This window comes from Diadema antillarum, unplaced genomic scaffold, assembly GCF_040938485.1.
Source record: "Diadema antillarum isolate AM-2024a unplaced genomic scaffold, OU_Dant_1.0 seq00001423_RagTag, whole genome shotgun sequence".
Lineage (NCBI taxonomy): Eukaryota > Metazoa > Echinodermata > Echinoidea > Diadematoida > Diadematidae > Diadema > Diadema antillarum.
Window position 1 is genome coordinate 496,095 of NW_027272175.1, and position 16,704 is coordinate 512,798.

The 16,704-nt window shown below is 37.4% G+C and overlaps 1 protein-coding gene across 1 annotated transcript; it reads right to left on the reverse strand.

Annotated features, from left to right (window-relative positions):
* Window positions 1–4,214: 4,214 nt before the first annotated feature.
* On the reverse strand, window positions 4,215–12,927 carry LOC139709274 (cytochrome P450 2U1-like). The gene is made up of 6 exons (XM_071621223.1): window positions 12,791–12,927; window positions 11,036–11,232; window positions 7,705–7,904; window positions 6,145–6,378; window positions 4,797–5,025; window positions 4,215–4,402 (listed from the first exon to the last, which is right to left on the reverse strand). Exons 1-6 carry the CDS (start codon window positions 12,925–12,927, stop codon window positions 4,215–4,217), a joined length of 1,185 nt encoding a protein of 394 aa, XP_071477324.1.
* Window positions 12,928–16,704: the final 3,777 nt, after the last annotated feature.

Genomic DNA, 16,704 nt, shown 5'->3' on the forward strand with positions numbered 1-16,704 from the left:
TTGACAAACTGTTCTAAGCTCCTGAAATCCTTACACCTGATTGGCTGAGAGCAAATTTGTCAGAAGAAAGCTGTATCTGACAAAACGCTTGATGAAACGCCTCAGGAACGTGAAACTGCAGGAAGCTTTCGTTATGCTTCCTTCGGCGGCCAATCAAACAATCTGACAAGGGATTTTTGTCAGCCAATGATCAAAAAGGGGTGTGTCTAAAATAGAAGTGGGCGGAGCAGCTCCAGCTAACAATCCGTTCAAGCACAACATCCCTGGAAACTCTTTTTCATCGAACTGCCCCTCACACACACACACACACACACACACACACACACACACACATACAATGGACAGTTCAGGGCTGTATCGCTCTGTCATACCAAACATATCAAATTATATTGAAGTGAAAAGTGTACATCCACGCTTCAAAGAAGATCATGTATTGAGATGTAGGTGACGTATAAAATACTGGATGTGTGTTCCGGTAGAATGCAGTGAACACGGTGTTTTGACTAAGGTTCACATGATAAGTGACTTTGTTTAGTTTCAAAACATGTTCTGCATGCAAGTAGGATATAGGAAGTACGAGAAGAGGAATTGCATTTTGGTATATGACGCGCTATTTTTGTTTTATTTAGTGTCATGGAAAATAATTGCTGGTGTAAGATTACTAATTTTTGAGTTAATATGACGGTCCTCAATCTTACAGGGATCTGGGATCTCATGTGACTTGCATTAACGACCGGATGTTGTTTGGAACAGAGAACATAGGGATAGTTACACACTTTTCGTAAAATTCTTAAAATGATTAAGCGATTCTTTTTAAGCACCAGCTTACTTCCGCAATCTGTTTTTCTTTCTGATTATGAAAAAGCGCGACGTCCCTTGCTGCCGGAGGCAAGTGCTCGCTCACTTAATTGATCAGGTGAACGGCCCAAGAATCTCTAGGGTCACTATATGTGCTGTCTGGTGCTATTTTGTGTGTTTTGAACTATGTTTCACCAAGTTATGCTGGGCAGGAGAAATCTAACGTCTTAATAATCGGGAGACACAGATACTACAGAGCGGGAGAATTTCAAACTCGAGCGAGAGAGCGGTACATTAAAATCTTACGGAAACGGTCTAAAAGCTGGCCACTTAGAGTCTTTTCAAACTTTTTTATTTTCCTCAAAGCGTTTCATTACTATGACATTTGAATGCCTTATAGAGTCTTTTTATTCAGGGATAATGGTACATGAATTTTCAGCAAAACCTTTACAAATAGACTAGTATGTGCCAGCTTTCAATACATGTAAAAGGAGGTAAATGGGTGAGTCGTTTGAGGTCGTTTCGATGTTGCATGGCCAATCACTGCATTGACTATTGAGGGCGTTATTCTATTCCATGAGACCGAGCGCGAGTACTGAACGTCACTAAACTAACGCAAAGGCGTACAGAGATCTATTTTGGGTCATTTCAGTGGAAATCAAACTAATCACCATCCAACTCGACAGACACACAGTTTTATCACTGACAGTCACATCAACTGCGTAGATACTTACTACCTGATGTGCTACCCCATGGTTTTTAGTTGACACTAAAATTACTTAACGCCATGATGTGAACAAGTCACATTTGACGCTTTGGAAAATCTATATCCCCCTTCCACAGATTTTTGCATAATCAGACCTGAAATTCTGCGATTTGGTGCACACTCTTTGTGAAATTGTTGTGTCTTTTATATGAAAAAAAAATCACAAAAATAAATTTCAGGAAGATGTGAATGCTTAAATCGCGGTATTTCAGCTCTAGTTCAATTATTCGTCAATTCCTATAACTAAGACTAGGGAGAGGCCGGGAAACGGTGTGGGAGGGGGATGGTACCCCCACTGGCACGACGGAGCTTTTGTATTTTTAGAATTTGAATAACACGATCTGATGCACACTTTTTGTGAACTGTTCGAAAACTATCAATCCCCAATGTGCACGAAGTCTACTTAGGAAGCTCGTATATATGTGTGACAAAATCTGCAGTATAAAATGTATGCGTCTTGAGTATTCTACAAAGTGGATTTTAGCGCAGTAGATTATGTAACATATTTTATAGCACATACACTATCCTTATCTGTTGTTACACTTTTGTTGAATCTTATATGAATTGAATTGAACTGAATTGAATTCAATCGCATCTAATTGAAGTGAACTGAATTGAGGGTAAGGGCGTGATATGTTTGCCCCCATATTTTCGGGGGGGGGGGGGGGTGGTAACTGCTCCTTGCCCCCCCCCCCCCCATTGATGGCCTCTGTCCAAGACGGTTTTATAACATCACCATCAAAATCTGTGCGTATGTATGTGTGCGTGTGTGTGTGTGTGTGTGTAATGTGTGTGTGCGTATGTGTACGTTTACATTAACGATAATGTTGGCATTTACGCTACAAAATCAAAGTACCCAGTATTCAATAAAATGACAGACAAAATTAATACACACTCACACATAATGGAGATGACGTATCAAAGCATGCGGATCTGCCAAAAGATACATTTTAAGTGATATCATTGAATTTATGCCTATAGTAAAAGAAAGAATGAAAAGCTACTGAAACCTGACAGTTCCAACATTTTGTTTCTTAGGATGAAACCTCTAATTTTTACTGAAACACTTTCGATTCTCCCTGCTCTTCGTATAGGGCACAATGAGAAACATTGAAAACATTGTTCTTCTGCCAATACGCCAAGTAAGTATCGAATCATCGAATATGGTTTGTAACTGTGCTCGTGGCACTTAATGAACACAGATATGCTTTTTACATACTCTATTTACCAAGTAAACATGCGTCGTACAATACACAAGAGGTGTAAAAGACCAAGGAGGCTTAAGAGGTGGAGTTCCATCTATTCAAACAGATGTAAGTTGTACAAAATAATTCTACAAGTGTGTCATGTGCCTTTGATGATTGGAGTTCGATGCCGCCGTCTTGCTGAACAATATGAAGATTCAATTTGAACATGAACATAATTAAGTTAGCTATAATTTGCTTGCTGATTTATTTCATGAAACGAATATTCATTTCAAAGCATTATTATAAAACAAGTCAATCCCGTCTAGAAATATGTCAAATGGTGTAAATCAGAGCTGATGTATCATAGTGAAAGTGTTTAAAACTGTACCCTCCTGAAAGGGCAGTTTTCCGACAAAGAAAACTGATAGGAAATAATCTTCAAGTATAATTGCGAAATAAGTTCATTAGGATGGTTGATAAGTATATCAAGTATGATTGCTTATGAATAGATTACAAAATTAGTGCCCGGGTATGCCCCGTCGAGTAATTTTCAATTTTATTTTATCATTTTTTAAAACAATCTCTGGTCGTACATCCCCTTGCTTTTACCATTCTACATCACTTATTATTTAAGCATGTAAGTAGGGATGGCATAAAGTAATTACCATCACAAAGACATAATCATCTTCCTTAGAAAGTGGCTGGAGATTATTCAATGAAACACAAGTCAATTATTTTCCTATCTGCGCTGCAGGTCCACTTTGGCACATGCTTCAAATATTTTCTAGTGGCGGCATGGAACATGGATTAAATATACAAAATGTCGTCACAAATTAAAAGTTATGAAATCACAAAAGCATTATCACAGACAAAACAGATAAGTGAAAATATATTTTGGGTACAATTTCTAGATAATTACCGACACAAGAATTACATAAATGATTGCTGTTTTTGTGTTGATGAAGACAACAAGCAATGTAAGCTATTTAAAGGTCCTGTTTACCTTTGGGAACAGTGATTTTTATAAAAAAATCCAAGATAGGAAATCTAATGTATATGTGTAGGTCTGTTGTACCACAAAACATCCTGCCATATAAAATTTTCGCTATAAAAATTAAGCCTAAAATATGAGGAAATATCTGCATTTTTCTCAATAAGCCATAACTTTGGATGGTTTAGTCTGGAAGCATTTTCATTATAACTATTGTTTACTTTTTGTATATCTAACAATATACTTAACTTTTTTCTTTACAAATTCAAATTTTTACAGTGCATGGTTGCTCTATCCCTAACTCACATTTTAGAACTATTTTAAAGCACTGATGCTGAGTTTTTGTCTCATCTACAAATGGTGAATCATGTCTTTAAGCGCAAGAGATGTAGCAGATTATTATCCTGCTAATCTACCATGCACAAGGTTTTTGAGTCGATTATTAGCCCTTGTATCATCAAAGTAAAGCTATTCACGAGGTGTCTCTCTCGACGAAGCACGTGGTAAACGGTCCCGTGTTGAGGGAGAGGCCGAGCACGCCTTTGAACGACAGTGGCGGCGAGTTGGCCGGCTTCTTAAACGTGAAGCGATGGAGGAGAGAGGAGAAGAAGAGGAAGAGCTCCATTCGCCCGAGCTGCTCCCCGAGACAGACTCGACGTCCTGACAAGGTGAGACCAAAATAAGGAAAGAACCGAAAATTAGAAGAATGAAAAGGGAATACATCTTGTGATTTCATGCGACAAAAATTATAATGACAAGCCTTATTCTTTTTTTCCGCTCTGTGTTTTTCTTGTCTTTAATTTGTAAAGAATTTTTGAACATCATCGCAGGTTTCTTCAAAGAACACAGGCTCTAAAAAGCTCCTATGTGTCCTTGTCGAAATACTGAAAAGGGTCAAAAGGTGAGCAGAATTTCTTTTGATTATAACATGTTTGTGTGTGTGTGAGTATGTGAGTATGTGAGTGTGTGAGTGAATGTGTGTGTGTGTGTGTATGTGTGTGTGTGTCTGTGTGTACATTTGTTTAGGTATGTTTGGTCACTATTTTTCACCCACCTGTGCTGAATGGCACGAACTCGTCCACTTTGAGCAGTTGCCCGTCCCGAGACAAGAACCGCTCGGGTTTGAACTCTTCTGGTTGATCCCAGTAGCGCTTGTCGCGGAGAATTTGCCAGATGTTGGCGAATAAGACGCCACCTTTCGGGATGGAGTAACCGCCGAGTGTGGCGTCTTCGAGAGCTGTGTGGGCCACGCCCAGTGGCGCCACCGTGCCAAGTCGCATGCACTGAGTTACAAATCATGTGGAAGAAAAATAATCCTGTTTATATCATAATGTAATTAAATTTGTGGCAGTCTTGTAGTCATTTTTCCTATTTGTGGCCAGTAACGAAGCAATAAACTATACCCATACGCAAGCAACCACTGTTTGAACCATGTTTCAAGTCCTCCCGTGGACTATTAATGCATAAAGAGATATAGTCTCTCGCTATGATAATACCATTTGAATACGTGTAAACTGCTGCAAAGCGTTATCTATCAGATATTCGAACCGGGGACACAAGATTGAAAGTTCTTGCTCTTATCCTCGTTTAGCTAAGTGCTTCCCGATAATTAAAATCCAGCTCACAATCTCAAGTTCTGGTCAACAGCTAATATAAAAAGGAATGTATAATGTTTTCAAAAGAGGATCTCCGGGAAATTGCTTTGTTCGATCAGTGTTGAGGTCGCGGCAATTTTATTCTTCTTCAGCAATGTTGTCAAAACCGTGTGACGCTTGACGTTCAGGTTAACTAATGTCCTGTAGAAAAGTACATCTCTATCTCTATCTATCAATATATCTATCTATCTATCTATCTATCTATCTATCTATCTTTTTATCTGTCTTTCTATTCATCTATGAATACCTATAGTTGTCACATACTGTACGTATCTACGTCAAGTTTGATTCATGCTGACGATGAATGTTTTCCGTTTGTCAAGCATGAAATAGGATTTTAACGGATTGCTGTTCGTCAATAAGATATAGCTTCATCTGCGATCGCTTTCTTGCTAAAAAATACACACACAATCACACCCGCATGTATAACACCTGTTTATTTGATTACGTTGTCATATTACATATATATATATATATATATATATGAAAGGTTTTATTGCAAAATGAGCTAAGCGCCATTTTTAAAGATTTCAAAGTAAGTCCTTAAGATGGCAAAATTAAACCTTTCCAGTAATACCTCACTTGTAATATAAAAAGGAATATTCTAGAAGTTATGATTAAAAATATCCTGTATTTTCTTATTATTTTCTTTGCTTTTTAGTACCTTTAATCACAAATATCTCAACTTAACAAGAATGGAGTTAGCTCATTTTGCGAAAAACCATTCATATGTATAGCAGAAATGACCTCAAGGAGCACGGCGTTGGTGTAGATCAAGTCTTTACGATCATCCAGGGTCGGCAGTCGACTGCGGCCAACGACCTTGTCGATCTCGGCCTGGACTCTCTCCTGGACGTCGGGGTTGTCCATCATGAACATCACTGACCACTTGAGTGACGTGGCCGTAGTCTCCGTTCCAGCTAGAAAGAGGTCAGTGATGGATGCAGTCAGATTGTTCACGTCGAAGGATGAATCAGAGCCCTGCTCGAGCAGAATGCAAGAAAATTAATTGTTTCTTTGTAAGAGAATATTACGCAAAGGGGTGAAGGTTGAGGTGAGAATTTCTTCACACCAAGGTTGTAAAATCACAGATCAGCAGTTGCGGTCTTATTTCATTTCATTATTATTATTATTATTTGTAGAGAGAGAGAAAAATCGAAAAAATTGTTATTTCTTTGTTTGTTTGCATTTCTGCATGCTTCTTAAGTCAAAATAAACTGCAATTATATTGTTATAAAGAATTAAACACAAAGCATAACTTGATTACTGAGGATCAAAACAAAAGTACAGCCTCTCGTAATATCACCACGTACAACATTTTGTGGTTGCATCAATCAGAAAAGGCAGATAATTTCATTTCAATTTAAATTTCTGTTTATGTCACATTTCAGTGAAAAAAAAAATCATATTTAACAAAATAAAATAACGATGATAAAAATAATGATAATAATAAGATCTTCTGTATCCAGGGTAGCCTCTTCAGTGTTGCCACTGCTCTCTACCAGAGGGCCCTGCCATTATTATTACCCTATAGCGTTGCCAGGTACCCATTTCCACACCTGGGTCGAGACTGTGGGGGGACATGGTGGGTAAAACAACATATCCAAGGACGTTAGCATTGGTTCTCCGATTGGGCGGGGGAGGGTCACGAGTCATAACCACTATGCCTACCCCCCCCCCCCCCGCAACCCCCAAACATCCAGCTCGGATGCACAATAATTATGCTTATAGACCTGTAGAATTGTAAAATTACAAGTATTTGGTTCAACAAGGACGTAGGAAACCGTCAGCTATAGGCTAAGCATTGCCTGACGGCAGGGATTGACGTCTTTATGGAAAATTTAGCTCTCACAAGAAGCTAAAATTTAGCTCTCAATGAGTCCGTCCTTCATCTCATTTTTGCCTATACAACAGGAATCATCACAAAAGTTAGAAAATTATAGGCCACTTTGACGATCATTGTCGGCTTAGGCACTGGAGGTGTCTGACGTAATGATGAATTTGATGGCGAATGGAAATATCGATTTAATAAGTGTGCAAAGGTATGGAAAATTGATCTCTAAAGATCAAATTAGTCAAATACAGTTGCAGTGATAGGCCTTCAGAGTCTTGTTCGTTGGATGATAATTGCAGCCTTATAGAATAACCTTGCAGTTGCATACTACTTTACTAGTCTATCCAATTTATAGTTCAGTTCTTCGTCTTGTGCCTATTTCCGTGTAAAGCATCAAACAAACATTCAACAGAGCATGAAGGTATTCAGCATTAACACGGGTGACATGTTAAAGAGCCACTTCCCATTCTTACCTTGGTTCCAGTCATCTTCTTGAGGTAGAGATCGATGAAGTCACGTGTGTCCGCAGGATCGAAAGTTTGCTTGTGCGATTCGATCATATCGAGGACAAACCGGTTCAGGTTTCGGGTGCATTCCGCCAGTTCTCGGAAAGGACCAATAGGAAACTGGGAAATCCTGGGTATTGGCAGCTGAACCAAACTCCCTCCGGTTCCTATCAGGTTGAAAGTTTTGGTCAAGGCGTCCAGAATCTGAGGAAAAAATTAAACGAGTGTTGTTGTTGTTGTTGTTGTTGTTGTCATCGTCGTCTTAGTCGTCATTTTTTGTCATCTTTTGAAAATATCGTTTGAGATGCAATGATACCATATAAAATAGAGTAAATACAAATTGAGAAACATTGTTCTGTTATCGAGATGACAAAACGAGCAAAACTTTTTTTGTAAATCTATAATTTCGAAGTTGCTCTCAGGTAGATCGTAGAATTATAATCAATTTAGTGAGAACTTCCTATAAATTCTATTACTGAAGTAGTCCCTAACAGAAAATTTAAGAATCTAATTTGGTACTTCAATACCAACAGCATGATATATACCGGTATGGTGACATACTTTGCAGAAGTCCCTATCGGAATAGCTGTACTGCGTGCCGAACAGCGCATCCGTACAGAAACAGTTTTAAAAATGTTTTTTGATTATGCCCCAAAAGTTCAAGTCTGAATCCACATTTCTGACAAAACTGTACCATCCCTTAAAAGGCGTTGTTTACCATATTTGTAGATGAAACACAAAACAAAAGAGCTTTAGTGCTTCAAAATAGTTCTAAAATGTGAGTTACAAGGGTACGTATGAAACAACCAATCAGTGTTTAGTGCCCTTAAACATACAAAATGTGAACAATAGTTACATTAATAATCGTTTCTAGAATAAACCGTCTTATACAAGTTATAGTTTATTGAGGAATTAGTGATATCTCCTTACATTTGTGGCTTTATTGTGAAATCTTTATACAGCAGATTTTATTCCTTTCGTACAGCAGAACTGTACATATGCATCAAATGCGATAACTCGAACATCTTTTTTTTTAATCGCTGCTCCCAACGGTAAACAGTGGCTTTAAAGTTGGTTTTAGCGGGTCCATTAACCCTTGCAGTGATTTAATGCCCATCCCCTTATGGGAACGAAAAGTGAAATCCATTAAAAATCATGGACATAGATTAATTGTTTTGTTTGTGTATTTCTGTACTGCCTTATAGCTTGATCGATATGTATAACTCGAACTTATCTTCTTCATAATTTGAAACTTTCAAAACTCTGAATAGTTTTCTTGTGTTTTTTATTTTAATTTGTTCTCACTATGAGGGTACTTTCTCAATGCCTGATTTGTGCATGATAAACATAACCAAAGGGCGTATCACATGAATTTAGCCAGAATGTAATAAGTCCATTGACATGATTGATAAGTCTGAATGCAATCTATACCACAGTACTTTGCTTAGAGGGGTCACGGTTTGCATACTTAAATCATACTGTGCCAGAAAACTATGTCATGGCCATTTTAGTGTAACGAATAGCTGGTGGGCATGCGCATTTTGAAAATGCAAGACGTTGAGCGTTGTATAGTAGTCCATGGCCGGCGGAACCGTAGGGGCTGTGGGGGTTCGGGCCCCCACACTTTTTGTGCACCATACAAAGGAATACATAAGGTGTCATCACTTTGGGTCCCCACCCTTTTGTTTAACCCGGAAGTACGTAAGTGGCACTTAACCTAACTAGGCCGGGCTATTTAGGTAGATGATAGAGCCGAGAGGCCTCCCAGGCCCCCCCCCCCCCCCCCCCAGATCTCGGCCGTCGATCGCGCGATCGCGACGAAAATTGGCATACACATTGCCTATGATGTAATCTAAACTTCCATGAAGTTAATTTTTTCAAAAATTATCATTTACACTAAATTATGCTAATTCATTCAAATCCAAACTTAAAACTTATCTGTTCCTTTCATACTGCGGTCTGCAATTGTGTATGTCATTAATATTGGATCAATATTGTATTTTGATAGGTATAGTATGTTGTATTCTTTATTTGGTATATATTTGTTTTTGTTTACCGTTTTCTTCTTTGTTGAAATGTTTGAATATATATAATATGCATGTAAATATATGATATCTTTTCATTTTTGAAGCGCCATGAGCTATGAAAAGTGGACCTGTGCGCTATACAAGTAGCCACTATTATTATTATTATTATTATGATGCATGAAATCACACAATTTGGTATAAATCACTAAATAAAGCTCAAAACAGGCACATCTTTTGTGTAAATATTCTTTTTAGTGTCCTTAGCAAATGTAAGAGAAAAAAATTGCGCAATCAGAAAAAAATTTCCTAAGTATTTTATTGTTTTTTATATTTCTTAGGTATTTCTTTGTTTTTCGACTTTATGTTTTCATTGTTTTTTCGATGAAATTTGTCCGCGACATTGTTCCGAACAAGAAAATATGTTATTAATTGATTTTAATCAATAAAACCCCAAAATAATCATGCTTTTATGAAATTTGCCTGTAAACACAGTTTGCATTGAAATTGTACACGAATTCACGTTTTTGAGCAATTTTTGGTCTGACATGCACGTGCATATTTATGCATAACTTCGGAACCGCGCGCCCGGGCATCGCAAATTTGGTGTCAAAAGATGCGGGAGATTTGAAAGAAAAAAGTCGTGAAATGTCGCGGCGATAACTTCTCGCGATAGCGACATATCGCGCGAAACGTCGAGGGGGGGGGGGGGGGCTCGGAGCCCCCCCCCCCCCCCGGCCTAGTTAGGGTTAATAGAAATAGATGGAAATCTTGAAGTGCGAGAGCGGTAAGGTTATGTTTTTCCTCTGAGGACTTTTTTTTTTTTTTTTTGCTTGTCAGGTGAAGAAACCCGGAAATGGAAGGGGAGAGATGAGCTGGGGATCTACTTTTTTTTTTTTTTTTTTTTTTTTTTGCTTGTTAGCTCATGAAACCCGGAAGTGGGCCCCCACACTTTTGAAAACGCTCCGCCGGCCCTGTAGTCAATGATTTGGGGGCCTAGTAAGTTATTACAGCGTGAGCGCATGATCAGTGGACTGCTTAGTGTTACATATTTATACTATTTCCAGTGATCTTACCAGTAATGCGAGCCTCGGAAATTTCAAATTTCAAAACTTGCAACGTGCCGTTTACGCAATCAGCTAAAACAACGACATAATAAAACAAAGCAAAACAAAATAAAACGAAACAAAAAGACAAACAAAACTATCGCGATCATCAACAGCAGACTTTAGGCACAAATAATTATAGAAACACGGAATAATCGATTCTACTACCGTTGTTGAAAAGACCAGTGACTTCCCGCAGAAACTTGGCAGGTTGACGCCCGTTGAGGAGTGGGTTCTGAAAGGCCTCTTTCATGATCTCCAACGAGTTCAGCAAGAAGAAGTGTGACCCTCCGAATCTGAAATGGACAATATCCCCATACTCCTTGGCCCAGCCGCCAAGAAACTGCAGAATGTTATCCCTCGCTCTGCGTGGTTATAGAGGCATCACCGAAGCACGAACACACATGCACAGTCGCAGAGTAATATAGGCATGTATTGGACACAGAGTCAGAAGAGAAGCTAATTTTAAGAGTAGAACAATGAATGTCTCCGTCACTATAATACCACACACACACTCACACACACATACACACACACACACACACACACATACACACGCACACCCGCACACACACACACACACGTTGATATTTCTTTCCTTTCATTCACATGGTGCGTATGCTATTGATTATGTTGAATTGAAAAATAAAAATGAACATGAACTGATGCATTATGCTCTTGCAAACCTCATTATTTTTCCAGTATCTCTAACGCTGGAAGGGAATTTTATGTAACTCGGTGTATATCTGTATTACAAGGTATTATTATTATTATTATTATTTGAAAATCTCGACCAAATTGCGTTAAAGATTCATTGATGACATTCACGGTTTATAATTTATCTTATATTTTGAAAAAGTTGAGTTAATTTCATGGGCCTTTTGTCAGTTAGTGATCATTTGAAGAAAAAATGTGGATCATTCATCCCTGGGTCTGAGAGCTTGGGTTAAAGGTCAAGTGAATATGCTAGTATTCCCGAATATTTGCTATTTAGTACCTTATAAATGAATTGGTCAAGGAATATTTAAACACTAGGGTTGTACACTGAATTTCTTTTTTTATTTAGGCCATATTTCATTTTTCCTTTTGGTAATCATGTGGAATCGTTTTACATAAGATGTTTCGTAGTTTTATTGGGAGAGTAATGTGACGTGGCGGAGATACATCAGTCACCACAGCAATTCTTTAGGGTTCTGTCTGTTTTTAAAGGTGTGCAATATGCATATATTTTACATTGAATATTGCTTCATTTATTGATTGATTAATGGATTTTGTAATAATGTCGTTCTTCTCATTACTTTTATTGTTATCATACGTGTGATATGCTTAATGATTTGTAACCGTATGAATGATTGATGCTGTTTGTTCATTTCAAAAGTAAGAATTAAGTTTATATGATTTTTTCTATGTTTTTAATGTCACCTGTGTTGTCATTTCGTAATTCCATGATATTTTCATAAATGATTATTTTTGTATGTATTTAAGTTTCCTTATACTTTTGTCACAGCATAGGCCTCTGCAGATCTCTTGCACTATCATATGTTAATTATTTGCAGTTTAAATATTGTTGTAGGATTTTATTGTGTTGACTTTGTAAAGTTATATGCAATGTAGCCCTCGGGCTACGATGCATAACAACGAACATATGAATAGATAAACCTTTCAAGAACAACAACAAAAATCAAGTACTGTTACAGCATTCGAAGATAACAAAGAACATATGAAATAGTTGATTTTGAATTCAGTATATGTCTTCACAACGAAACCAGAGAAAGGCTAGGGTGAAAGGACCACTGGTTCGAGTGGTTTGCTGTCTCTGGTGAAATGATCTTCAAACAGGAGACCTCAATAATATGGAGAGTCCACGTTCACGCCCATTCCGAACCAAATCGTGTTTACAGAACAGTTAGGTCATCAACTCACCTGAAGAGCGTCCAGCCCACGCCAATGAGAGGGTGACCCGGTGGTCCAGGGGGGAGGTTCTTGGGCGAGCCGATGTACTGCTTGACTAGCCATGCGGCCAGGAGGATCACTATACCGGTGATTATCAAGGTTGCCATCTATCATGTAGAAAAATAATACAAAACAACAAAGAAACAAAGACAAGAACGATTAGAGACGATAACGAAAGTTCGTTCACTACTAGTGACACACATACACAAATGCATGTGCATGTTTCTATATGTATATGTATATATAATTGTATAATATTTGTGTATAGATATATCTACATACATTATATGCATGTTTCAATTGTATATATTTTTATTGAGAGCAAAACTTGCACAAGACACGTGGCTGTGATGTTGAGTAGTATCCTCTCTCTTGCAAGTTTTGCTAGCAATTATATCTAACTGTCCTTGCCCCCCCCCCCCATGTGGTTTAGTCCATTGCTGTCTAGTATAGTATATATATACACACATACATAATACATATAAACATGCATACATATTTGCAATTCTGTCCTTTACTCGGATCTTTCGACAAAGGCTGAGATTCCTGAGAATCAATCGATACCAATTTCTTCCGGTTATAGCCCTATGCTATACATGATACGACCACCCATTATGAGTTACACAGTACAGACGATTTTTTTTCACCTCTCAATGCCTGTACACTTTTCGCACGTTCACAACGCATGTAGCCCTATACTGATGATTATGGTTATGCATTAATGATTACATTAGCACCTCCCTGTGAGGTGCCCACATAGTACAAGCACAGTCTTTTGAGTGGGTACCTCGGGGTTTTTTTTTCACAGAGTCAGAGGTTGTTTCTTTCTTCATATTTCCCAGAATGTATAAAAATATGTTTGTATGAAAAATGCCTCACTTCGTAATGACTTCATACTGACATACATGTATGTTATTCCTTGCTACCTATGCATCATTCCTTAAAATGCATGTTGAATTCATACTTTATACATTCTGTTGAAAAAAAAAGTGAAAATGAAACCTTTGAATTGAATTAAATTAATTGACATCACACATAAACATTGTAATTTTTCCATAGTACACAATTTTGATATATAACATTTATCAGTTAGTCAGATATGATAATGGTAATCTTACTGTAATCAAATCCAGGGGGAGTACTGTGATTACTTGTTGAATTCTATGGTCGTATAATGATGATTACTGGTTGTTTGGAGTGCCACCAGAAAAAAATATGATGATAAAAATGTATCTTGAATTCGGTGTAAAAGATGCATGGTATCAGTGCATTGGCATGATAATAACTATAGAAAGGCATTTTTTTCAGCAATGATATTATTACTTCCCAAAGACACGAAAGAAATCACGTTATAAATGTTTTACCATATACACTCTAAGACTCTAAGAAATATCGATTAAACTTTGCATCTTTATCGGTGTCACACAGGGCGTACCTTTGCTTGTGTAACTTTGCACATTTCAAACCACGGGCACAATGGGAGCTGCAACTTTGCACCTCTCTGGTCTGAAAGGTGCAAGTTGCACCCCCTAAATGTGCTCCCAGTGTGACACTCTTTAAAGGTAGAACGTTGAACCTATCTTTCTTACGGTGCATGTGGATGGGAGAAGGTAATGGGTATTTTGATCGTCATGACTAAATTCAGCCATTGAAAATGACCTCCATACTACATTTCTTTACCGTTTTAAACAGTCATGTGATGTGCGATTGATTGAACATACGAAAAGGCAGATCCAATCCTTCAAAATGTCTTCTTGTAGGGGTTAACGTAGAATAAACTACTTCAATGGGTATTAGGTATATTCACCAAATCCTAGCAGCATTTTGGACAAACGAAGAAAATTTAGATCATTAAACATCCTCCGGCTCTCTTTCAGGACATCGCATGAAAATGCGTAACATAGTCGAGAATGTAGGCGTAAATGTGGAAATGTCACCTATATGCACTTACCGTGACGGTTCCTTTAGACGAGCGCTGTTTCACAACTTTTTTCTGGCTCAATAACGAACAATTATTGAAGAATACTGGACACTGTAGATAACTGAATGCCAAATATATACGTGTCTATAGTCCAAGCTTCTCATTCGCATTTTCACCGGCTTGCCCAGCTCGCTCATGAACCAATCGAAGTCACGGGGATGCATGGATGACCGTGAAAGAGTGACATTGTGAAACTGCAAATACTTTGCCTTCAGTCTCCTGGACTAGGTCAACTGAACTTTGCACAAATTCTCTGCTCTTTGTAATCACTTTGTGTATTTTCTTAAATATAATAGATTCTCCTGGAACGTGTGTTTGAAGGATTTCAGTCATTTTATTTTTGATACATACTCAATAGTCAGCAACTCAATATAATTTTCTTGGTGAATTGTCTGGAGGGTGATGACTGGCGCGGGGAAGAAACACAATCCCGTCCGAAGAGTTTTAAATAACATTTCAAACACCCCCTGTTCTCTCTAAGTAATGCGGCAGTAATTACAGCAGTGTGAAACTACAAACTGTCGCTCGCCTGAAACCGAAAAGTCGGTTGAGCCCGACCAAAAGTCTGCCCTTCACAAGTATGTCGCTACTTGTGAAGTTCAGAAAGCAATTTGAACTTGGCTTCCCTTGTGATTTCCAGTGAAATTAGTCTATCAGTCGATACGTTGGAGTTCTTCAACATTATTTTTCAAAACATAATAATGATAATCATTGTCATTATCACAATAATGATAATAATAATAATAATAATAATAATAATAATAATGATAATAATAATAATGAAAATAATAACGAAAATAACAATGACAATTCTAATCTTCTGTCTTAGGGTATCGTCTGTCCTTTGTTCATTTATTGACAAAAATGTCTTCCCATGTGAGATCGTCCATTATGTAATGTTCTACCGGTCAAGAATTATGCTCTCCAAGCTCTATAATCGGGTCATTATGGTGTGATGTTCGTTATTCCAAAGGTTCCTTCATCCGAAAATGAAAAATTTAAGGTCCGTTATTCCGAAACACACAAATTTCCTATGCCTATAGATGTTCGCTAATCCGAAAATAATTTAGGGTGTATTAATCCGAACATTACTGTTGCGTCATTCCGAATGTTTGTTAATCCGAAAATGAAAAAAGGAAAGGTGTAAAGAACCTCATTTTTTCATTTTTTGGATCACGAACCTTGGAATAATTCGTTACTTTTTTATAACTATAACGCCATCAGTCCCATCATGCCCAATCACTGATTGAAGGCTTCCAATGATAATGATACTATGATGATGACCATGATAATAATAGTAATAATTTGTTGTTCAACATTCTTATAATAATAATAATAATAATAATAATAATAATAATAATAATAACAATAATAATAATTATATTATTATTAATAATAATAATAACAACAACAATATTAATAATAATGTCTACATATAATTTTGCTGCTATACAGCATGTCCCAAAAAATAACAATCAGATTTTCCCATTGATAACACCCAATATGATTAAATTGTCTAAATGCTACTTCAGGGTGTTAAAATATAACATTTTAGGTCTATTTTGCAGAAAACCCCATTCGATTTGGTTAAGCGGTCACAGAGAAATGTGGATTGTTGTAAAGCAAGTCATGAGTCTGATTCTTCCAAGTTTAGCACTTCGATGATCTTGTGTGTGCATACAATAGACAGAACTTGGAGGGAAGAGATTCCTGACATCCTCTACAAAATTCCTCATTTCTCTTTGACCACTGAAGCAAAGCAAATGGGATTTTCTGTAAGATGTGGGCAATGAGTTATAGTTTCATACCTTGAATTTGTATTTAGATTGATTCTATATCTTTAAAGATATCATTGCGGAGGGTCCCATTGTAATTTGATTTTGGGACATACGGTATATTTATT